The sequence below is a fragment of the Boleophthalmus pectinirostris genome, unplaced genomic scaffold, assembly GCF_026225935.1.
Source record: "Boleophthalmus pectinirostris isolate CB_2022bp ecotype Guang Dong unplaced genomic scaffold, ASM2622593v1 HiC_scaffold_23, whole genome shotgun sequence".
Classification (NCBI taxonomy): domain Eukaryota; kingdom Metazoa; phylum Chordata; class Actinopteri; order Gobiiformes; family Gobiidae; genus Boleophthalmus; species Boleophthalmus pectinirostris.
The window spans coordinates 34311310-34335363 of NW_026571207.1; the positions used below are offsets into that span (position 1 = coordinate 34311310).

At 41.4% G+C, this 24054-nt stretch overlaps 1 protein-coding gene across 1 annotated transcript in view; it reads left to right on the plus strand.

Moving 5' to 3' along the window:
* Positions 1–24054, plus strand: part of htr4 (5-hydroxytryptamine receptor 4) — a 262431-nt gene that overhangs the window by 56083 nt on the left and 182294 nt on the right. The window contains exon 2 of the mRNA XM_055158857.1: positions 10092–10205. Coding sequence (XP_055014832.1) covers positions 10092–10205 — 114 coding nt within the window. The remainder of the gene's footprint in view (positions 1–10091; positions 10206–24054) is intronic.

The window sequence follows — 24054 nt, forward strand, 5'->3', positions numbered from 1 at the left end:
AGACTGATTTTATCGCAATTTATATAAAAAATGGGGGTAGTCCTTGGCGGAGGTCTGCGCTCTCTGACTGCTTTTCTAGTTTAATTTAGCTTTTATTTGAAACTTTGACATGATTATGATTATTATGAGTAGTAGTAGTAGTAGTAGTAGTAGTAGTAGTAGCAGTAGTAGTAGTAGTATTTTTGTCTTGTAAAGCTGACAGGACAAATGTCAAAATAAAACACCAAAGGCACACTACACCAAGGGTTCTTAACCTTTTTTAGTCTCTTTCTAAACAAAGAAACATGGGGCCCTATCTCATATTAAATGCATCATATTGGACTGATTGTGGGGCCCCCAAGGAGGTGGCCCTACTATGGGCCCTGGCCTTATGGTTAAGAATCACTGCACTACAGGAAAAAATAAACCAAAATAAGTGAAAACAAGGACTACAAAACATGAACCATGACTTTTAATTATTTAATTTTTTTTTTACTATATATAGCTTTATGTTTTGTGTTTGTGGTTTTGTGTTTGTGTCTAAGGCTGCGTTCAGACTGCAGCCTGAAATGACCCAAATCTGATTTTTTTGGCCCCTATGTGACCTGTATCTGATCTTTTAATGACAGTCTGAACGACACAGATCCGATTTTTTCAAATGTGACCCAGGACACTTGGATATGTGCTCCTGAAACCGATACATATCTGATCTTTTGACATGTGACTTCAGTCTGAACGGCCAAAGCGCATTCATCCACCTACACGTTATCAACAAGCCACAAATGTACACAAACGTTCTTCTTGTCATACGAAAATTGTTAATGAACTCTGTGTCACTGAAGTGAAGCACATCACCACTCACCACTCTTGGCTACGTCTCCACATCCACACGTTCCTTTCAACGGACGTCGCTGCCGCTGTCCCACAAAACACCACGACCAAAAACCTCGTCCTTCTCCTTCTCAATCTCCTCCTTAAAACAAGTAAGTTGTTCATGTTCTGGCTCCGGTACGAGAGGAACTTTAAAATCTCCAGGTGCTCAATGCTGCGTCCATGTTTGGACAACTTCCGTAAACACAGAGACGCTCGCTGCGGTTGACGTCGTCGTGTCTCCAGTGCACATGCGGGACACTTTCGGTCCATTTAAAGTTCACACTGGAGTCACAGACAAGTCACATTTAATTGGAAATGTGAACAACCTCACAAAAATATTGGATTTTTTTGAACGTAGCCTTACTGACCTTATCCAAGAGGTGGGCGTGGCATTGTTTTTAATCATTGTCATTTTTTCTGCTGTGCTGCATTTCAACTGAAAAGTGTTATACAAATACACTTTGACTGATTGATAAACTCCACACACCTTCACTAGAATCATTTGGATAATATTAACTCTGGAAATGTCAATCTCTACAGAACTCATGTTAAAGGAGCTATTAACTTAAAAACTACAGCTTCATGACATCATAAGGTGGAACAGAGCATTTTGAGCTTTAGAGATGTAGACAGACTCATAAAAAAAGAGTTACTCAAACATGTGAATGAAACAAAACACAACTCCAGGTCTGATTTTAAGGAGGAAACAACATTATAAGATGGTTTAAAGCTCACAAGAGTCTGTTTTGCGTGTTGGACCTTTAACTTCAAGCTGAAATGTCCCTCTTATATTTTATACACTTATAGATGTTTCATGTGCACGGCATGATGTCCAACCAGGAAGTTCAATTTGAAACCTTTTTATTTCTGTTTCAGTTCTTCAAACAATGCTCTTTGGTGAAAGTGTTGTACTCTGTCATATTCACTGTCACGAAAAGCACACAGGAATCTCATTTATTTCAGAACATGTTGGTGGAAGTCTATAAAACAGTGTTAGCAGCTTTTAAGACTTCAGGGAGACAAAGGTTTATTTTTCTAAATTACAGTCTTTTTCATTCAAATTACTGGTTAATATTCTTCTTTTGAGCCTCATCTGAAAAACAGAACAACTTTTATTCTCTCTCCCGCAGAACACTGACAATTACCATCACGCCTCTTGTGTTCTGATGGAAATGTGTCGGTGTCCTGTGTCCTGTGTCCTGTGTCCTTTGTCCTGTGTCTTGTGTCTTGTGTCCTATGTCCTGTGTCCTGTCCCTGTGTCCTGTGTCCTGTGTCCTGTGTCCTGTGTCCTGTCTCTGTGTCTTGTGTCCTGTGTCTGTGTCTTGTGTCCTGTGTCCTGTGTCCTATGTCCTGTGTCCTGTGTCCTGTGTCCTGTCCTGTGTCCTGTGTCCTGTGTCCTGTGTCCTGTGTCCTGTGTCCTATGTCCTATGTCCTGTGTCCTGTGTCCTGTCCCTGTGTCCTGTGTCCTGTCCTTGGGCCCTGTCTCTGTGTCTTGTGTCCTGTGTCTTGTGTCTTGTGTCCTGTGTCTTATGTCCTTGTGTCCTGTGTCCTGTGTCCTATGTCCTGTGTCCTGTCCCTGTGTCCTGTGTCCTATGTCCTGTGTCCTATGTCCTGTGTCCTATGTCCTGTCCCTGTGTCCTGTGTCCTGTGTCCTGTGTCTTGTGTCTTGTGTCCATTTGTACTGTGTCCTGTCTCTGTGTATTGTGTCCTGTCCCTATGTCTAGTGTCCTATGTCCTATGTCTTGTGTCTTGTGTCTTGTGTCCATGTGTACTGTGTCTTGTGTCCCGTGTCTTGTGTCCTATGTCCTGTGTCCTGTGTCCTGTGTACTGTGTCCTGTGTCTTGTGTCTTGTGTCTTGTGTCTTGTGTCTTGTGTCTTATGTCCTGTGTCCTGTCCCTGTGTCCTGTGTCTTGTGTCCATGTGTACTGTGTCCTGTCCCTATGTCTAGTGTCCTGTGTCCTGTCCCTGTGTCTTGTGTCCATGTGTATTGTGTCTTGTGTCCTATGTCCTGTGTCCTATGTCCTATATCCTGTGTCCTGTGTCTTGTGTCCTGTGTCTTGTGTCTTGTGTCTTGTGTCTTGTGTCCTTTGTCCTGTGTCTTGTGTCCTATGTCCTGTGTCTTGTGTCTTGTGTCTTGTGTCCTGTGTCCTGTGTCCTATGTTCTATGTCCTGCGTCTGTGTCCTGTCCCTATGTCCTGTGTCCTATGTCCTGTGTCCTGTGTCCTTTGTCCTATATCCTGTGTCTTGCGCCCTCTATCTTGTGCCCTCTGTCCTGTGTCCTGTGTCCTATATCCTATGTCCTATGTCCTGTGTCTTGTGTCTTGTGTACTGTGTCCTATGTCCTATATTATGTGTCTTGTGTCCTATGTCCTATGTCAAACATGGCGGTTTGATGCTCACTTTTTTGGGATATCCTTCCCAGCATGCACTGCGCAATGACCGAAAGTCGCGTGTATTGGCTTGCTGCTCAGACATAAATCCTTCAAATGCAAGGCTGGTTTTCTAAAATGATTCTACCAACACAGACATTCACATGGACAGTCTGGTGTAATATTACATTTGTTTCGGGTGTTTTGTGGAGTGGGTAAGTGTTTTTAGCGGCAGGATTACTATGACCATTGACATGCACCAGTCAAATACAAGGACTGGATGGAATATTTCACAAAGTGTCTCCACACGTCTCTAACACCCTGGCTCACTAGGAAATGAGGCCCTATGTCCAAAATTCCAGACTGTCCCTTTAAGAAGAAATAGTTAGAAGTGCTTATGTGAACACGGGCCTTAGTGGTGTCTCTATAGAAACGCAGTACCAAACACACTGGTTTTAAGTACTCCATTTTGCGTCCGACCTCCTCCTCTCTTTTCTTCTTGTCAAAACTTCCAACAAGAAACATCCACAAAACTCCAGTAATACTTCACCATAATATATCTCAATGTCAGCGAGAGATAGAAGCACTTATTTAGTACTTTTTATAAGACTACACAAAAAACAAAAAAAAAATCATCAGGGTTTCGACGGCAGCAGCGAGGAGATAAAGTCAAACCATAGTCCTGCTCTTGCATTTTGGATGAAGTTTGGTGTGACATAGGTAGAGTTATTCTGTTTGAGAACTCCACTACTTGTAAAACTATGATAAATATTAAGCACAGAAACTCTCCACCAAAACCAAATCATTATAAAAGCTCGAAAAGCTCTGGGTGTGTGGTTTTACTGCTCTATAGGATTACACAGAGGAGCTTAAACGGGACATGATATTGGCATTTGACTTACAGGAAGCAGCAGTGGAGCAGAGAGGGGCTTATCACGGTGAAGGTGAAGGGAGCACAGGAGATGAACGTGTGGAAATGTACTTACACTTAAAGAACACACATCATGCAAAAGCTTTAAACCATGTTAGAATATTGTTACCTCACTAAAAACATACTGTAGCCCATGCAACATAAGAGGGTTAAGTGTATTTTTCTTTGTTCATAAAGTGTATTGTGGCCGCTCTTTTTCTGTTATTGTTTACGCGATCGGCTGTTCACCCCGTCAGCTGACGCGCGCCCGCCTAATAGTATAAAGGGACAACTCACCGCTGTGCCGCTAGTGCTTGTTCGGGATCTAAAAGGACGTAACACGGATTGTTAACTGACTGTACCGGTTTGGTCCACGTATACGGTGCCAAAGATCAGATCGACAGGACCCAGCTCGACCCGGTGAGATCTTTCCATGTACTTTGCCTTAGCGCGTTGATCGAGGTGTGCCAAACGAGAGCGCGCGCCACCGCTGCAGCCCTTTGGATATACATTTTGTTTGAAGATCGTTGATTTGGGATTTGTGAGACTGTTTTAAAGATAAGATTTTTATTTATTTATTGTCTTTATTGTCTTCCATGGGAGAAATTTGTCTTGGGACAGGGGGTAACATGCTTTATCAAAAAAACAGGACAACACAACACAAAGCAGCACATAAACAAACACCATAGAACAAAGTAAATATGAGACCAAGTCTGACCACGAGTGACGCACCAACAGGACCTTTAAACTATTCTTAACAGGCAAACCTTTGCATTCTTCTATTCTATTAATTATTGCACATTCCCTGAGCCTATGTGCAGTTTTAATTATTGCACATTCCCTCAGCCTTTTATAATTATTTTTCAACTGCACTATCTGAGTTTAGCAGATTAACAGCTAGTGGCACAAAGGAATGTTTGAATCTGTTCAGTTTGGGACCCTATAGCTTCTGCCTGACGGGATCAACTCAAACTGACTGTGAAGAACGTGGGTTGGGTCACTGATCACCTGGTGCGCTGGGATTCGGTGACTCTGGATTAAATAAATTCCTCGGAGGAAAGACTGATTGAGGCGTGTGCGCGGACAATTAAAACTATTAAGCGGGTGCGCTGAATGAACTTTGGATTGGGCAGTGTGGGTATAAGCGGCCTAATAGAATTTCAATTTGAAACAGTCATACCTTTGCCCTTGTTTTATTTTATTCATTACAAGCAGACCATTATATATAGTTTTAAGGAATAATCAGTTGCCTAGATTTTTTTTTTTTTCGATTGGTAATCTCCTGCGCTCAGTGTGGGTGTTACAATACCTGGAGTTGCATCAAGCTTCATTCATGATGGTGTTAATACTCTGCAGGAAGAATTCTGATTTTACAAGAACAACATTGAGAGAGAAAGAGACAGAGAAAGGGGAGAAAAAAGAGAGAAGTAGTGGGAGGGGAAAAAAGAGAGAGGGAAAGATACCCATTAAACGTTAGATGTCTTATACGTCCTATATTGCGTCCGTCAGCTCAAGACCAGTTCTGGACTAATAAATGACGTGCAAATTATTCCCATTAGTTGGACGTTTAACTCTGACTCCACTTGGACGTCAATCTGCAGTTAAACTTGTGAACCGTGGACTAGGGGACTTTTTTGGAAATCGTGGAAACGTCTAACACAGGCTCAGGAAAATGACGTTATTAAAGGTCATGGAAATTCTGCGAGTTAGTCAGGGAAAAGTTGGTGAATTTTAAGTTTGAAGTTGGAAGGAGGAGAACCTGTGAACTGTATCCTCCATTTTCCTGTAACGTCGTGTGACTCTGTAGCAGATTGAAATGCTGTCTGAAATGGCATCGCAGTTCTGCACAGAGCCGGAGAACAGTAAGTAGGCCGAGAAAAACGCTCTAAAATGAGTTTAGATTTAAAATGGCCATGTAGGTTTGTCAAAGTCTGATCCCGTCAGATCTCAGAAGCTCAGCAGGTCTGGGTCTGGTCAGGACTTGGATGGGGCACATGGGGAAAAACAGGTGCCGCAGGGGGGCGCCAGTCGCTAAAACTGTTGTTGTGTCCTTAGGCAAGACACTTCAACCACATTGCCCAGTATGAAAGTGGTGTGTGTGTGAGTGATGGTGGTGGTCGGAGGGCTGATGGAGAACAGTATCTTAGCACCACCGAGTGTGGAGTGAATGACTAATGTAGGGGTGTCAAATTATCACGTTAATTGCGATTAATTAATTACAGTCATATTTAGTGCGTTATGTTTTTTAATCATGTTAATCTTATTTTTAATCTCTAACTTTACTCTTTCTGTGAGCGAGTTGCCTTATTATAAAATCTGTTTTTATGTGTTGTTGGGACAATAAGACATCGCTCCCGCAAAGAATTGTAATTTTCATTCCCGTTCTCGCCGCATCTGCGATAAACCTGCACATGTCTGATCTCTGAAAACATCATGACACAGACACAGAACAGACTCACCTTCACCATCAACATCCTCTGTCACAGAAAGAACACTCATATATTCCACTGAGTCGTGTCCTTTAGTCCCACAGAAGTTGAACCGCATCAGTGCACAAGAGTGTTTGTTTTGTTTTTTTTTTCGCTTAGTTTAAGCAAATTAGCCATGCAGTTTTAAGTTTTGTTTCTGTGAGACTTGCACAAAGCTGCATTAAACACATTATAATGTCAAATGGGCTGATGTGGCTTTAGAGTTGTTCTGGTTTATATGTTGTAAAGTTGAGTTTATTTATGCAGAATAGTAACAGTAATAATGATGATGATACTGTGGAATGTAAGTGACTGCATCTGTTAAAGTTTGTTAAACAATAAATGACTTTTAAAGTTTCTTTTTTTGTTCTATATCAGTCTTTTCATCTGCCACAATAATGTAATAATGAATTTAAATGAAAATACCTCAAGTTGAAGCTTTTCTCAGCAATTTAGAGTTGAGATTAAAAAGAGATTAATTAGATTCATTAATTACAGATCATAATTAATTAATCTGTAATTTTTTTTAATCGCCTGACAGCACTAGAATAGTGCTCTGTGAAGCGTCTCTGAGTGTCCAGAAAAGTGCTGTATAAAACTGATGCCTTTCATTTATTATATTATATTATTTAAGTAAAAAAGACGTCAACAACGACCTCACGTGGACTAGAATTAGCTTCGTCCAGGGGTCCTTGGAACGTCAATACTGGACGTCCGGAAAACGCTGGAAAAAAGACGTCATCTGGCTTCACAGTCTACACCTTCAGTGGACCGAGACTGGACGTACAAAAATGATCCTAAAAAGACATCATTTCAACATTTCTTTGTGCAGTGGGTTAAGAGTAAAAAGGGAGACAGAGGGTGAAAGAGAGGGAGAGAGGAAGAGGCAGAGAAAGAGAGAGAAGGAAAGAAGGAGAGCGACAGAGAGACAGACAGAGAGAGACAAAGAAAAAGAGAGAGACATGGTTTCATTAATACTCTGCCTCTGAGCAGTCACCAAACAAGTGCTTTGACGTTTCTCATGATTGTTACATCACAGGTAGAAGTCCCATGCAGTTTTTACCTCCATAAACTATTACCAGACTTGTTTTAAAGCAGACCTCTTATGCACGATAGAGCTTTGAATCATGATTTAGTAGTTCACAGTGATTCATGCATGTCATTCTTCTGTATTTGCATTTGCATTTTAACCTCCATCTGTACACACCCACTGCTCTGTACTTATTTCATTCTCCAGTTTTATTGTCTTAATCAGTGATCTGTGTAGGGTTCGGCAGCGTCACATAGTCATTTTGGTACAAATGGAAAAAAAAAAAAATCTGCTGCTTGTTAGTGTGATCTGCAGCTATCCACAGGAGGGGCTGACAGAATGTGGCATTTTGTTGTCATGACATTTAAAGCGACGTCAGAATATTCCGATTTTAAATGTCCAAACACAATAATCCACAGGAGTCATTTTTGCTGTTTGATCATGTTTATCATTGAGTGTGTACACATGCACATCAGTATCCTGATTATGTCAGTATTTGGGATACTGCGTTTACATGTGCACTGAGAAACAGGGACACTCATATCCCTGTGTACATGATCAAATGTTGTATCCCGGTTTCTTGACATAATCTTACAAATGCGTAAGTGCAGAATTTAACTTCAATCAATTTAATAAACCAGGAAAAATACAAACCGTGAGCTCCTTTAGCATAAGAAGCTCAGGAGGTTTAACCAGCGGTGAGGATCTATGAGATCTCCCACAATCCACTGCACACATCAAACCCAACAGATTCTTTATTAAAATCTTCTGCATAAATAAACTCAACTTTACAACATCTAAACCATAACCACATCAGCCCGTTTGATCATAACATTCAGCTCTGATCACATTTGTTTACATTTTACAGAAACAAAACTTTAAACCGCATGGCTCATTTACATAAACTGTTAGCGGTGATAAAAAACAGCTGCTCCTTGTGCCGCTGATGTGATCAGCTTCTGTCGGACTAAAAGACACGACTCAGTGGATTATGTGTGTTCTTTTTGTGACAGAGGAGGTGCTGATGATGGTGAGTCTGTTCTGTGTTTATATCAAATAGGAGATGGCTCATGTTTTAGAGTTTCAGCGATCATACGTGTGCAGGTCGTACGAGCGCAGATTGTACGTGTGCAGGTTTAGTGCAGCTCTTTATTTTACACTTATTTCATTCATGTACAGTCACTTTATTTATGTTGGTCACTTTATTTATGTCGGTCACTTTATTTATGTCGGTCACTTTATTTATGTTGGTCACTTTATTTATGTCGGTCACTTTATTTACGTTGGTCACTTTATTTACGTTGGTCACTTTATTTATGTCGGTCACTTTATTTACGTTCGGTCACTTTATTTACGTCGGTCACTTTATTTACGTCGGTCACTTTATTTATGTCGGTCACTTTATTTACGTTGGTCACTTTATTTATGTCGGTCACTTTATTTATGTCGGTCACTTATTTACGTTGGTCACTTTATTTATGTTGGTCACTTTATTTATGTCGGTCACTTTATTTACGTCGGTCACTTTATTTATTTGTCGGTCACTTTATTTATGTCGTCGGTCACGGTCACTTTATTTACGTTGGTCACTTTATTTATGTCGGTCACTTTATGTTGGTCACTTTATTTATGTCGGTCACTTTATTTATTATTTATGTTGGTCACTTTATTTACGTTGGTCACTTTTTATTTCACTTTATTGGTCACTTTATTTATGTTGGTCACTTTATTTATGTTGGTCACTTTATTTACGTTGGTCACTTTATTTACGTTGGTCACTTTATTTATGTCGGTCACTTTATTTACGTTGGTCACTTTATTTATGTTGGTCACTTTATTTATGATGGTCACTTTATTTATATTGGTCACTTTATTTATGTCACTACTGTTGCATTGAAAAGACTGTAAAGTGTTTGTCTTTAGGACGCATGCGCAGTCAACTTTATGTTGCAGTAACCGGGATACTGCGTTTACATGCCACAGTATTCCAGTTACTATCGGAATATACCAGCTACAGTATCCCGGGTTTTCATAACCGGGATACTGAAACCGGGATACTGCGTGTACATGCACCATGAAGAAACCGGGATACTCAAAAAACCCGATCATAACCGGGATACTGATGTGTATGTATACGCACTCATTACTGCTGCATGTTTATATCAACGTATCTGAACATGTTCCTCATTTCCTAGTTTAACTGTGAAAAATGTCAAACTGCACCAGATGTGGAGCGCACTGAAGCTGTGAGATGACGGCTTCTTTTTGTTTGTTTGTTTAACATGGCATTATTTTAAGCTCGAAATTATGAAATGCCAAAGCAAAGGTACTCAAGCGCAGGTTTAAAGGTCATTCGCAACAGAAATAATACATCATGTAATATCTGTATTCCATTACACTTGTTGTACAAACTCATAACTGATGTATGTGACTAAATGTACCGTCTCCTCTTGTCTCCATAGCGACAGCATGCCCAAGCGGCTGGCTCTGATCTGCTTCCTGTCTCTGGTCATGCTCATGAGCATTCTGGGAAACCTGCTGGTCATGGTGGCCGTGTGCAAAGACCGCCAACTCAGGTCAGGACTGCCTTTACACTTACGCGGTTTACACTTATTAAAGACGCACTGTGTAACTTTTCTGGAAGAGGGTCCGTCGCCTGCTTCACTCCACAGATGTCATCGCTCTTTCCTGGAATGTTCCACAGTATGGCATTTAATTTATCTATCGCTATGGAGATAAGCAGACACATCACCAGGCCGAATTACAGGCGAGATCTGTGGAGAAGTGGACTCGCTCACAGTAAGAATACATGTGTTTGTTATAGCAGTGAGAAAAAAAAAAAAAAAAAAGCACTTATAAATGAATAAATACAAGATAAATTCAATTTGTTTAATGCCATACTGAGGAACATCCCAAGCAAAGCAATGACATCACCAGGAGAAAAGCATTTGTCAGATCTTCCGCCAGAAAAGTTACACAATGCACCTTTAAGATTTATCTATCCTTACTCGCACAATTCACTTTAGAATGAATATTAGAATGTTTTTATGATCGTTTTCTGTGTTTAATGTACCAATGATCTGAAAATATGTTTGAGCAGTCCAACACACACGCCAATCTGTGCATCATTTGTTCATTCGTTTTTCAAAATAAAACCAAAAAATAAGAGAAGGAAAAAAAATGACAATTTTCTTCATTATTTGTCTCCAAAACCAAACTGAAAAAGCAGATAACGATTTGTTTTTTAAGTTGTCGATTTTGTGTTTAAATGAAAAATGAAAAAAGAAAAAAAAAAAAGGATAACGACCGTTTCCTGTTTCTGGACTTTTGCACCACATACAGACTGATCCAAGGACAGAAGCAGGACTAAACCAGGTCTAAACCAGGACTAAACCAGGTCTAAACCAGGACTAAACCAGGTCTAAACCAGGACTAAACCAGGACTAAACCAGGACTAAACCAGGACTAAACCAGGTCTAAACCAGGACTAAACCAGGACTAAACCAGGACTAAACCAGTCTAAACCAGGACTAAACCAGGACTAAACCAGGACTAAACCAGGTCTAAACCAGGACTAAACCAGGACTAAAACCAGGACTAAACCAGGTCTAAACCAGGACTAAACCAGGACTAAACCAGGACTAAACCAGGACTAAACCAGGACTAAACCAGGTCTAAACCAGGTCTAAACCAGGTCTAAACCAGGACTAAACCAGGACTAAACCAGGACTAAACCAGGACTAAACCTAAACCAGGTCTAAACCAGGTCTAAACCAGGACTAAACCAGGACTAAACCAGGAACAAACCAGGTCTAAACCAGGACTAAACCAGGTCTAAACCAGGACTAAACCAGGTCTAAACCAGGACTAAACCAGGACTAAACCAGGAACAAACCAGGTCTAAACCAGGACTAAACCAGGTCTAAACCAGAACTAAACCAGGTCTAAACCAGGACAAAACCAGGTCTAAACCAGAACTAAACCAGGTCTAAACCAGGACTAAACTAGGACTAAACCAGGTCTAAACCAGGACTAAACCAGGTCTAAACCAGGACTAAACCAGGACTAAACTAAGACAAAACCGGTCTTAGTCCTGGTCTCAGTCCCAGTCTCAGTCCCGATCACCTGACAGTCTATGTGGACGTGACTCCGGGCTTGTCACGACACTCCTGGTCCTGGTCCTGGTTCAGTCCTGGTTTAGTCCTGGTTTAGTCCTGGCTTAGACCTCGTTTATATCTGGTTTTGTCCTGTTTTAGTCCTGTTCAGTCCTGGTTTAGTCCTGGTTTAGTCCTGGTCCTTTAGTCCTGGTTTAGTCCTGGCTTAGACCTCGTTTATATCTGGTTTTGTCCTGTTTTAGTCCTGGGATCAGTCCTGGTTCAGTCCGTATGCGGCGCAAAATTCCAGCATCTCAGTTTAAGTCACGTAAACAGAAAACGGCCGTTATCTGTTTTTTCCATTCTTCATTTAAACACAAAATCGAAAACTGAAAAAACAAATCATTATCATCATTTTTTCATTTTGGTTTTGGAGACAAATATCTTATTTTTGGCTTTATTTTGACAAACGAATGAATGAATGATACACAGATTCAGCCACTCCTCTGTATCCTTCTCTTTTTGTCATCATTTGAAACCTAATTTGAGCACTAAACAAAACTGCAGCTATTTCAATTCATTGATTTAACAAAGAGAAAGTTACAAAATGAAATTGTCCATTGTTGTGCTTTGTTGTGATGATGCTCATGGGGATGTATTGTAAAAGAAATCAGAACTGCAGTTTTTAATTTGAATTTAATAGATTATTATTATTTTTATTTTTTTTAAAGGTTCACTATTTTCAGATCTAATGTTGTTTCCTCATCACAAACAGACCTGGAGTTGTGTTTTGTTTCATTCACACATGTTTAACACACAAACCCTGCAAATGAGTTCTTCTCTCGAACAGAAAACACTCTGTTCCACCTCGTGATGTCATGTGGTAATACAGGAAGTGCTCCACTGCACTTTTAAACTCCATACATCTTAGTTAGAATCATTTGGATAATTTCAGCTGTGGAATTGTCAATCTCGACTGAACTAAAGGTAAAACGTAGCTGTTCACTTGAAAACTACCACTTCATGACATCACAAGGTGGAACAGAGGATTTTGAGATGTAGACCGACAACTCCACGTCTGTTTTTGAGGAGGTAACAACTAGGGATGGGCATGATTAGTCGATTAATCGATAATTGATCATTAAGAATTTCATTGATTACGTTCATTTTAATCGACAAACTGAATGTAGGTTGGTGTGTGTAGTGTGACCAAACAGGTGTGTACATGTGTCTCTGCATCAGAAGGAGCGAGACACAAACAGTGGGTCAGTCTGCAACGTACCGAAGTGCAAATGTGTATTTAACGATGATTTGTACAAGAAATTCTATGCTTTCCGTTGCGTTCGGGACAAGTGTGAGTCCATGTGCACAGTGTATAAAGCAGCACATATGTTTCGGTGTCCAGTGGGAAAAAAGTTCACCAGGACACAGAAAACATGAAAAAGTTTTGCCAGGTGAGAGTATCACAATGTCGATGACGACCTCCCTCCCCCCGTACAGTGTATGTACAAATATGGTCACACTAACCTGTATTCCACTGAGTCGTGCCACATCAGTGCACAAGAGCTGTTTTTTTTTTTTTTTTTTTTTTTTATTCTCTTAGTTTATGGGCCCAGTCAAGTTAAAAAAATTCAAGTTAATGCATCTGATATAAAAATGTATTGAACAGATACATATGTACTCTAGTTTATGAAACTGTTGACCTTTTTTCTGGACCATTTTTGGTTCTAAAGTTCCATACGTTTTAAACAGACCATGTATGAAACATGGAACAAAAATTATTTCCCAAATTTCAAAGACCTGCAAATCATGTAAATAAATGGATGTATTTCATCATATCTTGTGTTATTCCATCTTTGAACTGTTGATGAAGGTACAGGATTTTTTTTTTTTTTAATGTATTTAAAATGATAAAAATTTGCTTGGAAGGACTGACATATTTTATAGAAATAGTTTCCTTTCATTTTGAAGTAATATTAAAGTATTCGGAAGAAAAAAGTTGACAAATGATGTAAAATCCTGCACCTTCTACTTGCTTGAACAATTTTCCCTCTGTTACTTTTCCCTCCGTTACCATGACCTTTCTTCATAAAAAATCTCATGACTCAAAAAGTAAGAGGTTTTTCTACCTAATCTTGTACCATATGGTAGAAAACTATATGAAGTAAATATTCATTCGATTAAGAAAATTTAATCGAATGCCCATCCCTAGTAACAACATTATAACATGACTTAAAGCTCACAAGAGTCCATTTTGTGTCACATAGGACCTTTAAGTCATTTCAGATCAACATTTTGCTTTGAAATGAAAAAAGTTTCAAATAATAATGTGTGTGTTTGGATCATAGATTTTAAGTATTTGCCAGAAAAAAAAAGAGTTTGGAGTTTGGAGATGTGAACACTGAAGCTCCTGTAGCTCGAACAGAGATGAGGAGTGATGGTCTGAACACTTTGGGTCAAACTAATCGATGAAAACGTCTGTCTCTGTTTTGTTCAGGACAGACTTGGGACTCTGGTCTGTAATTTGTCAAACTTTTCACAGGTCAGTTTTATTTTTAGGTGGAAAATAGTTGAGCTTTACGGTGTCATCGTTTGGGTGTTCAGATACTTTACAGATACTTTTGATCTGGTTTCATCCGAGTTTTGTGCTAATGCAGACTTTGGTTCACTCCTGGTCTATTCCTGGTTTCATTTTGGGTTCATTCTTGGTCTGATTCTGGTTTGGTTCTGTCGTAATAACTTTTAAAAAGTAGGTTACAGAAATGATGCAAACTATCCAATTAATTATGATAAATAAATGAAAAGAAATAAGGAATAAAATCAAGCTAAAACCAGTTAAAGGGCCCATCTCATGCAAAATCAACTTTTCAGAGTTTTCTAAGAGTGATGTGTGGGCCTTGTATATGTCGCCAAAGTGGTTTTTAGATTGATTTGGCGTTTTTTTGTTTTTTTTTTAACAGATTGCAGTGTATTTCTGCCACCCTCCCACGTGACAACGAACTAAAACTGCTACAACGATGACGCGGCAGCTACACCTATGACGTGTGATAATATAATTCAGCTTTGATCACATTTGTTTACGTTTTACAGAAACGAAACTTAAAACCGCGTGACTAATTTGCATAAACTGTTATTGCGTGTGCAGGTTGATAAAAACAACTCGATTCTGCTTGATAGCACTAATATAATAGCACATTTATCTACTAGTGTTTATTAATACTGTACCAATCAGTAATGTTCAGCTGATGTGGACGTGGTGCTTGAGCTTCGTGCTCCTCAAAGTCCTCATCCGATTCCAGGTCCAACACATGCGGCTGAATGCTCTGTATTGTCATGATGAATAAAAGTTTATTCCTGCCTCTATCAGGGAGCACGCCTGTCTCCCCCTCCCTCCCTGAGATGGCGGAGGAAGGGCGGCTCACTCGTCGCCTACGTCATGTTTGGAGGGCGGAGCCTGTGCTTTCTCAGGACGGGCGGGGGGATGAGCAATAGTCGGCCTTTCATAGTTCCTGGTCTGTGTCTGTCTCCTAGAAATCAGTAAGATTTCAGAACTATTGTGTAATGGATGTTCCAAAACCCAAATTGTGCTTGTTTATGTGCAGAAAATACAATGTGAAAAGAGTTATTTTGCATGAGATGGGACCTTTAAATGAAGGCCGACATATAAAAATGAGTTTGAAGAAGTGATTTAAAAGATGATCCTGATGGTGCGAGCCTGATCTCCTCAGGCAGGTCTGTCCAAAGTCAATGAGCCCGGACTGAAAAGGCTCCATCACCTTCGTCCGGAGCCTGGACTTTGGAACAGCCACAGGGAAATGCCGGCGAATCTAAGGCTGAAAGTTCTGAAATGTTGCTTGGTGCAAAACCTAAACGAGCTTTAAAAGTGATCAGTAAAATCAGTTCTAAAACAAAGAGGCAGCCAGTGAAGTGAAGTAAAACCGAGATCATGTTTGGGTGGAAGTGTTTTGTACGATTCTTTATTACTCCAAGGGTTTGACTGTCATTGTTGGAGACTGTGTGGTCGCTCAAACGCCAATCACTCTCATGTTTTTTTTGGACATGTACAAAATTAAAATCATTCTGAGACGATGTGTTTGGAAAAACAGATGCGATCTTGACCTATGTCGTCCTCCAGGGCCTGAAGATATTTTGGTTCGGCCTTCTGCTGGCGAGGTGATCGAAAAAGCGGACAGAACCTTGTGAAGATTCTGACATTGGCATAAAAAAAAGAAAGTAATAACAAGAAACTGGCTTTAAAAGGAGCCGCCTTCAGTGAATCAGCGGCTCGACATTATAGAAGAGATATATTCCATGGAACGACTGACTTTGTTCTATAACTCAAAGGACATTTCTTCATTAAACGCTGGATAAAATGATTGAAATATGAACAAAAAGAGACTTGATCCACCCTGGAACACTGCCCCAAGCTTTGTATTGGTGTATTTGTTTGTTTTTACTACAAAAACTTGAAAAACTGAATAAATATAAAGTATGGAGATGGATTTGGAGTGGAAGCCGAAGAGGAGCGGAGTTGCGTTCGTCTTGACGGGAGAAGTTGAGGGCGGGAGAGGATATGTTTGATTTGACTAATTGTGCGGAGGTGGAGAAAACAGGATTGTGTGACGTTTTTGATGTGAAGGTGAAAGTCGAGGTTTCTGGCAGCAGAGGAGATGTTGGGAGGGTTGAGAATACTGCTCATATGGGAGGTGGACTGGGGGGGATTGATTAAGTAGGGATTGTAGTCCTGTTGTAGTCCTGGTCTAGTCCTGTTGTAGCTCTGGTTTAGTCCTGGTCTAGTCCTGGTTTAGTCCTGGTTTAGTCTTGATCTAGTCCTGGTCTAATCTTAGTTTGTCCTGTTTTAGACCTGTTCTAGTCCTGGTCTAGTCTTGGTCTAGTCCTGGTCTAGTCCTGGTCTAGTCCCTGTCTTGTCTAGTCTGTTTAGTCCTGGTCTAGTTCTGGTTTAATCTTAGTTTTGTCCTGTTTTAGACCTGTTCTAGCTTTGGTTTAGTCTTGGTCTAGTCCTGGTTTAGTCCTGGTCTAGTTCTGGTCTAGCTCTGGTTTAGTCCTCGTTTAGTCTTGGTCTAGTCCTGGTTTAGTCCTGGTCTAGTTCTGGTCTAGCTTTGGTTTAGTCTTGGTCTAGTCCTGGTCTAATCTTAGTTTTGTCCTGATCTAGCTTTGGTTTAGTCCTGGTCTAGTCCTGGTTTAGTCCTGGTCTAGTTCTGGTCTAGCTCTGGTTTAGTCCTGGTTTAGTCTTGGTCTAGTCTAGTCCTGGTCTAGTCCTGGTCTAATCTTAGTTTGTCCTGTTTTAGACCTGTTCTAGTCCTGGTCTAGTCTTGGTCTAGTCCTGGTCTAGTTCTGGTTTAATCTTAGTTTTGTCCTGTTTTAGACCTGTTCTAGCTAGTCTTGGTTCTAGTCCTGGTCTAGTTCTGGTCTAGCTCTGGTTTAGTCCTGGTTTAGTCCTTGGTCTAGTCCTGGTTTAGTCCTGGTCTAGTTCTGGTCTAGCTTTGGTTTAGTCTTGGTCTAGTCCTGGTCTAATCTTAGTTTTGTCCTGATCTAGCTTTGGTTTAGTCCTGGTCTAGTCCTGGTTTAGTCCTGGTCTAGTTCTGGTCTAGCTCTGGTTTAGTCCTGGTTTAGTCTTGGTCTAGTCCTGGTTTAGTCCTGGTCTAGTTCTGGTCTAGCTCTGGTTTAGTCCTGGTTAGTGGTCTAGTCTGGTCTAGTCCTGGTCTAATCTTAGTTTTGTCCTGTTTTAGACCTGTTCTAGCTTTGGTTTAGTCCTGGTCTAGTTCTGGTCTTATCTTAGTTTTGTCCTGGTCTAGTCCTGGTCTAGTCCTGTGGTAGTCCTGTTCTAGCTCTGGTTTAGTCCTGTTCCATTTCTAATATAGCCCAGTTCTAGTCCCGGTCTAGTTCCATTGTAGCCCTGGTCTAGTCCTGTTTTAGTCCTGGTTTAGTTTTGGGATTAGTTCTTCTCATTTGGTGACACTTTCTCTCCAGTCGACTTTAATTGAAGAGTTCCTCCGTAAACATTTAGAGACAATCTGCTCCAGTCCTGGTTTAGTCCTGGTTTAGTCCTGGTTTAGTCCTGGTTTAGTCTTGGTCTAGTCCTGGTTTATTCTGAGTCCCTGTGTTTTCATTCATATGTTCCTTCACTAATTGTGGTATTTTTAAAGCTCAGAGCACAAGGGCTCATGGGAGACTCACTCTGGTCCACGGGGGCTCATGGAGATCGGGTTCACAGACAGGTCACAGACAGTCTCTACTCCCCTCCCCTCTCTCTCTCTCTCTCTCTTCTCTCCCTCCCTTTTCTCCCCCTCTCTTCTCTTTAGTTCTCCTCTCTCTACTATTTTTCCACTTTCACTTCTCCATTTATTCCAACGCTGACCTGTCTCTCTCTCCCTCTCTCTCTCTAACTAACTCTCTCTCCTTCCTCTCCATCTTCCCCTCTCTTTCTCTCTCGCCCTCCTCTCAATCTCACTCTCTTTCTCTCCTGTTTTTCTGTCTCCTTCCTCTCAATTTCCATCTCTCTCTCTCCCTCCTCTCTCTCCACCGCCTTTGTCACTCCACTCTCTCCCTCCTCTCTTTCTCTCTCCCTCTCTCTTTCTCTAACTATCTCTCTCTCCCTCCTCTTAATCTCACCCTCTTTCTCTCCCCTCTTTCTCTCTCTCCCTCCTTTCAATCTCACCCTCTTTCTCTCTCTCCTTCCTCTCAATATCTCTCTCTCTCTCTCCTTCCTCCTCCTCTCTCTCCACCGCCTCTGTCACTCCTCTTTCTCCCTCTCCTCTCTCTTTCTCTCTCTCCCTCCTCTCTCTCGTTTCCCCCGCCTCTGTCTCTCCTCTCTTTCTCTCTCTTCTCCTTTCTTTCTCTCTCCCCCTCTCCTCGCTCTCCCTCCCTCTCCGTCTGTCTCTCTTCTTCTTTCCCACTCGTTCCACCACTGCCCCTTCTCTCTCTCTCTCTCTTTCTTCTCCTCCTTCCCTCCTCTCATCCGCCCGTCTATTCCCCTTACTTCACTTATCCTTCTTTTCTCCACCTCTCTCTCTCTCCATCACTACTGTTTTAATCTTCAAAAACAGACATTCTTACTGTGACCGGGATCGCCTTTCCACAGACCTGACCTGTAACTTGACACGTTTGAAACCATACTGCGAAACGTTGCAGTAACAAGCATGTGAAAAGTTACACATTGCGCCTTTCTGTACTGTATTTTTGATCTTTTACGGCGATACAGTGAACTTTCAGTGGCGTAGTGGTGGTGCTCCTGTTCCCATGGCGACGAGACAGCTTGTTTTATCCATAAAGGAGGTAACTGCTCAGAGCGACAGAGCAGCCGTCGGAGTGGAGCTGTACTCGCTGGATTTACCGTTTCCCTCTCTCGAAAAGAGAAACGGCGAAAGCGTCACAACAGCAAAAAAAAAAAAACGACAAAAAAAATCTGACTTCGGTTAAATTCCGTCCAAAAAAAAAAAAGCTCAGACTGATTCCCTACGAAAAAGTATGAAACAGTTGTTCTTCTACTCTTTTTATAAAAACAAATATGACACTAAGGCCCCGTCCACACTAGTGCGTATTCGAGTCGTTTTCGTTGTGGGTGCAGTGTTCGTTCGCTGTAATCCGATCGAAAACGGCTCCAGACACGGAACGATGTGGTGCCGCCAGCTCCCACGAATTCATTCGAGTACAGATCTGATCCGGCACTGTGATAGGCTGATGTAGTTCTATGCGCCGTGAAGTAGCTAATTCAGCGCCAAAACGCTAAGAGGCTAGAAAATATGTCCATTCATATAAACATTCTATGTGTATGATCGTACGCATAGACCGTATAATCTCGGAAAACCATCTCCAATGCAACAGAAATACAGAACAGACTCACCATCAGCAGAACATCCCTTTCTCAGAACACAGAAAGATCACTCATATTCCACTGAGTCATGTTGTTTAGTACGACAGAAGTTGAACCGCATCAGCGCAAAAGGAGTAAGCTGTTTTTTGTCATGCAGATTTAAGTTTTGTTTCTGTAAAATGTAAACAAAAATGCTCAAAGCTGTGTGGATACGGAAGGATTGTGGTCAGTCGTCACTCTGAGCCGCCGTGCTCGTCTTAAAATCCAGTTTTACGCTAAGTAACAACTGAACCTCGTCATCGGTCCACGAAAAGACTGTTTTTGCCCTTCTCCCTCGGCTCAATATCAGCTGCTGCAACTTCAGACTTACTTGTTTTTACTGCTCACGTGACGTCGGGATGTCGTGAAGACGTGACACCAGCCTATCACGTGACGAGCGCTTCAGGTGGTTTTGCGCTTCTGTGTGGACAAGGAACGCTTTGATTGCGGATACAGAAATGACATGTGTGGACGCAGATCGTTTCCGATATGGCGTCCACACACGTCGGTGATACACGGATCCGTTTGAGTGTAAACGGGGTCTAATTGGTTTGTTTTGGTTCGTCTTTGGTCTTGACCCAAACCATAACTGGCCATTAATTGTTCTGAATTAAATATTTCTGAATTAAAATATAGAAATGTAGAAAATAATAATTCTGAATTGAGGTTTACATGGAAAACATGTTAAATTGTCTTTATTTAATTCCACTCAGCGTCTTAGTGTGGGGAAGGGTTCTGATTGGACAGAGACACAAACATATTTAAATTGACCAGAAGAAAACACACACTTCAGCTGCTGCTGGCTTTTCTGTCATCTCGGTTTGTCGTTACGCCACGGACACAAACATGATCCAAACTTTTATCGCAGTGGTTCTGATGATAATTGCACAGCAGCTGGAGAATTCTCTCATCACGCTTTACATCTGTGAGCTGAGGAGGAGAAGGGAAGAGTGTCGGAGAAGGAGGAAGAAGACAAACTGAGTGTGAGGCTGCTCTACCTCAGCCCACTCCCACATCCCGCTCACAAATCCAAAGAGACGTGGATGAAAGTCCGAAGCCAGGACTGGTGGAGCCGGATCATCCGTTTGTAGTCCTGTTCTAGTACTGGTGTAATTATGGTCTAGTCCTGGCTTAGTGTTGGTTTATTCCAGGTCTAGGTCTGATCTAGTTCTAAATTATTCTGGTCTAGTTCTGGTCTAGTCCAGGTCTAGCTCCAGTTAAACCCTGGCATAGCCCTGGTCTAGCCCTAGTTTAGTCCCAGTCTAGTCTCCGTGAAGCCCTGGTCTAGCCCTGGTCTAGTCCCGGTCTAGCTCCAGTTAAGCCCTTGCATAGCCCTGGTCTAGCCCTGGTCTAATCCTGCTCTAGTCTTAATCTAGTCCAAATCTAGCCGCTGTTAAACCCTGACATAGCCCTGGTTAAGCAATGGTCTAGTCCTGGCCTAGTCCCGGTCTAGCCCCAATTAAGCCCTGGCGTAGACCTGGTCTAGCCCTGGTCAAGCTCTACTCCAGATCTAGCCCTGGCATAGCCGTGACATAGCCCTGGTTTAGTCCAGGTCTAGTCCGGGTCTAGTCCAGGTCTAGCCCTAGTCTAGTCCTTGTCTAGCCCTGGCATAGCCCTGGTCTAACCCTGGTCTTGTCCGGGTCCAGTCCTGGTCTAGTCCTGGTCTAGCCCTGGTCTTGCCCTGGTCTAGCCCTGGTCTAGCCCTGGTCTAGTCTTGGTCTAGTCTTGGTCTAGTCCTGGTCTAGTCCTGGTCTAGTCCTGGTCTAGTCTTGGTCTAGTCCTGGTCTAGTTCTGGTCTAGCTCGGGTCTAGCCCTGGTCTAGCCCTAGTCTAGTCCTGGTCTAGTCCTGGTCTAGTCCTGGTCTAAGTCTAACCCTGGCCTAGCTCTGGTCTAGTCCCGGCCTAGCTCCAGTTAAGCCCTGGTCCAGTCCTGGTCCAGTCCTGGTCCAGTCCTGGTCCAGTCCTGGTCCAGTCCTGGTCCAGTCCTGGTCCAGTCCTGGTCTAGGCCTGGTCCAGTCCTGGTCTCGTCGTGGAGTGTGTGTGAGATCAGGACGACTGTGAGCACATAAAGATGATTGAAGTGTTTTTAACGCGTGTCTGTGCTCCATATGTTTTCTCCATACTGTCTACATCTCTATATTACAGCACATTATAAAACCATCTCCCCGTCGCATCTGCAGTCCAAGAGCCAAAAGCAAAACTAAAACAACACAACGGGAACGATTCATTACGGTGAACTCCGGTTTCCATCCTCCACAGATCGTAAATTATAGATAAAAGTGTCATTAGATTTTTAATGCAAAGTTGAAGTTTGGTTCGCAGCTTCGAGGCACAACAACAGACACAGAAACGGCTCAGGTTAAGAAGGAAAACGGAGAATTACTGAAGATTTGACTCATAACCGCAGGCGCAATTTTTACATTATGATCCATGGTGATGAAAATATAGTAGAAAGTGAAGAGAAGCGGGTGCTGTTCATCAGAAAAGTTGCGTAGTGTACCTTTAAAGAAGCCATTTTGTGTTTGTTTCTGAAATATATTTATAATTTATGACACATGTGGATCATAAAGTTAGAATCTGAACATTTTGAAAAAGCCTATGTTGTGCTATTTTCTGATCCATGTCAGGACTAAAACTGGACCAGGACTACAACTGGACCAGGACTACAACTGGACCAGGACTACAACTCAACTACACTAGGATTAGAACTGGACCAAGACTACAGTTGGACCACTTCAGTTGTAATCCTCTGCTCAAAAAATGTATTTTTCTCTCAAAACGAAAACACTCTGTTCTACTTTGTGATGTCATGTGGTAATACAGGAAGTGCTCTGCTGTGTTTTTAAACTCCTTACACCTTCATAGAATAATTTGGATTATTTCAGATCTAGAATTGCCAACAGAAGCATTCTGAGATGTAGACAGACTAGTAATAAATGGTTACTCAAAAATGTGTGAATGAAACAAAACTCCAGGTCTGTTTTTGAGGAGATAACAAATTCTGACATGACTTAAAGCTCACAAAAGTTCATTTTACATCACACAGGACCTTCAGATCACAATTTTCAAACTGCGATGATCAACGGAAGCCGAAGTCTCACCGTAAACATCATCACAACAAAGAGTCGGCACCTCTGATGGATAGCCGCATCCATTTCTATTTCCATTTGTACAAACATTTTTAACTAAATAAAATCAGAGAATGAAGTAAGTACAGAGCTGTGGGCGTGTACCTGGGATAGATCGACAAAACTGTATCTTGAAAATAAATGATTAAAGATTACACAAACATGCAGGAATCACTCCAAATACAACTCTGGGTGAGTAAAGACGAACGGGAAACAAGTGTAACATGGTGAAAAGTACCAAGATAAAGTAGAAGTAGAAATATATGGCCGAGCGAGTTTGAAAAAAAGATCTCATTCTGATTTTTTTTGGACAAATATTGTGATTGGATTAGATGAAACTAATAGAAGAAACACATTTTAGAACATGTTTATACAGGGTTAGAAATGAGCAGAATTTATGATTTGTTTAGGAAATTCTTGTACTTAAAGGAGTATTGTGTAACTTTTCTATTGCTATTGCTTTGTCTGGAATATTTCACAGTATGTCATTAAACCTTTCTTTCATCATGGAGACCAAACCAGACCAAGTTACAGGTCAGATCTGTGGAGAGGCGACCCCGCTCACAGTCAGAATGTTTGTTTTTCTAGGTATTTTTAAGCTATAAAACCACCTGTATTTGAATATATGTAAAGTAAAGTAGAGCTGTTTAATGTCAAGCAATGACAATGACGGATCCCCAACCGAAAAGTTACACAGTGCAGCTTTATGTGCGTCCATTTTGATTTTAGCAGCGTGTAGGAGCCTGTCTGTACCACACAGGTTGAGTGGTGTGTTCTTGGCACAGGCCACTCCTCTGCTCTTTACAAAAACATAAGTCTTAAACTCACGGCTCTGCTCTGGGTCACGTTCAGAGCAGCTGCAGTGGAAAACCTATAGACCTCGTCACCACGTCACCTCCACAAACACAGACCCCAGCCGCTGTGAGTGCGGTGCCTGATAATGTTCCACTGTGGCATTAGGAGGTATGGGACTTCTATAGGTCTATGTTTACTACCACTCTTCAAGAGATCCTGTTATGCATAATTATATTTTTAGCTTCCTACCATGTTATATACAGTGTTGGGAAGGTTACTTTTAAAATGTATTCCCCTACAGATTACAGATTACATACACCAAAATGTAGTTTGTAACAGAATCCATTAAATCACTTACTAAGTGAGTAACATAATCTGAAAATTTTGGATTACTTGATTTGTTGTAGAGAAGCAAAGACGAGGAAATCTTCACATAAGATGTTTTGTCTGCTAAAAGAAAATAAAAAGCCCAGACTTTACTGAACCAAATTAAACATATTATTGATACAAGACAAGGAGATACGGTCCACACAGCA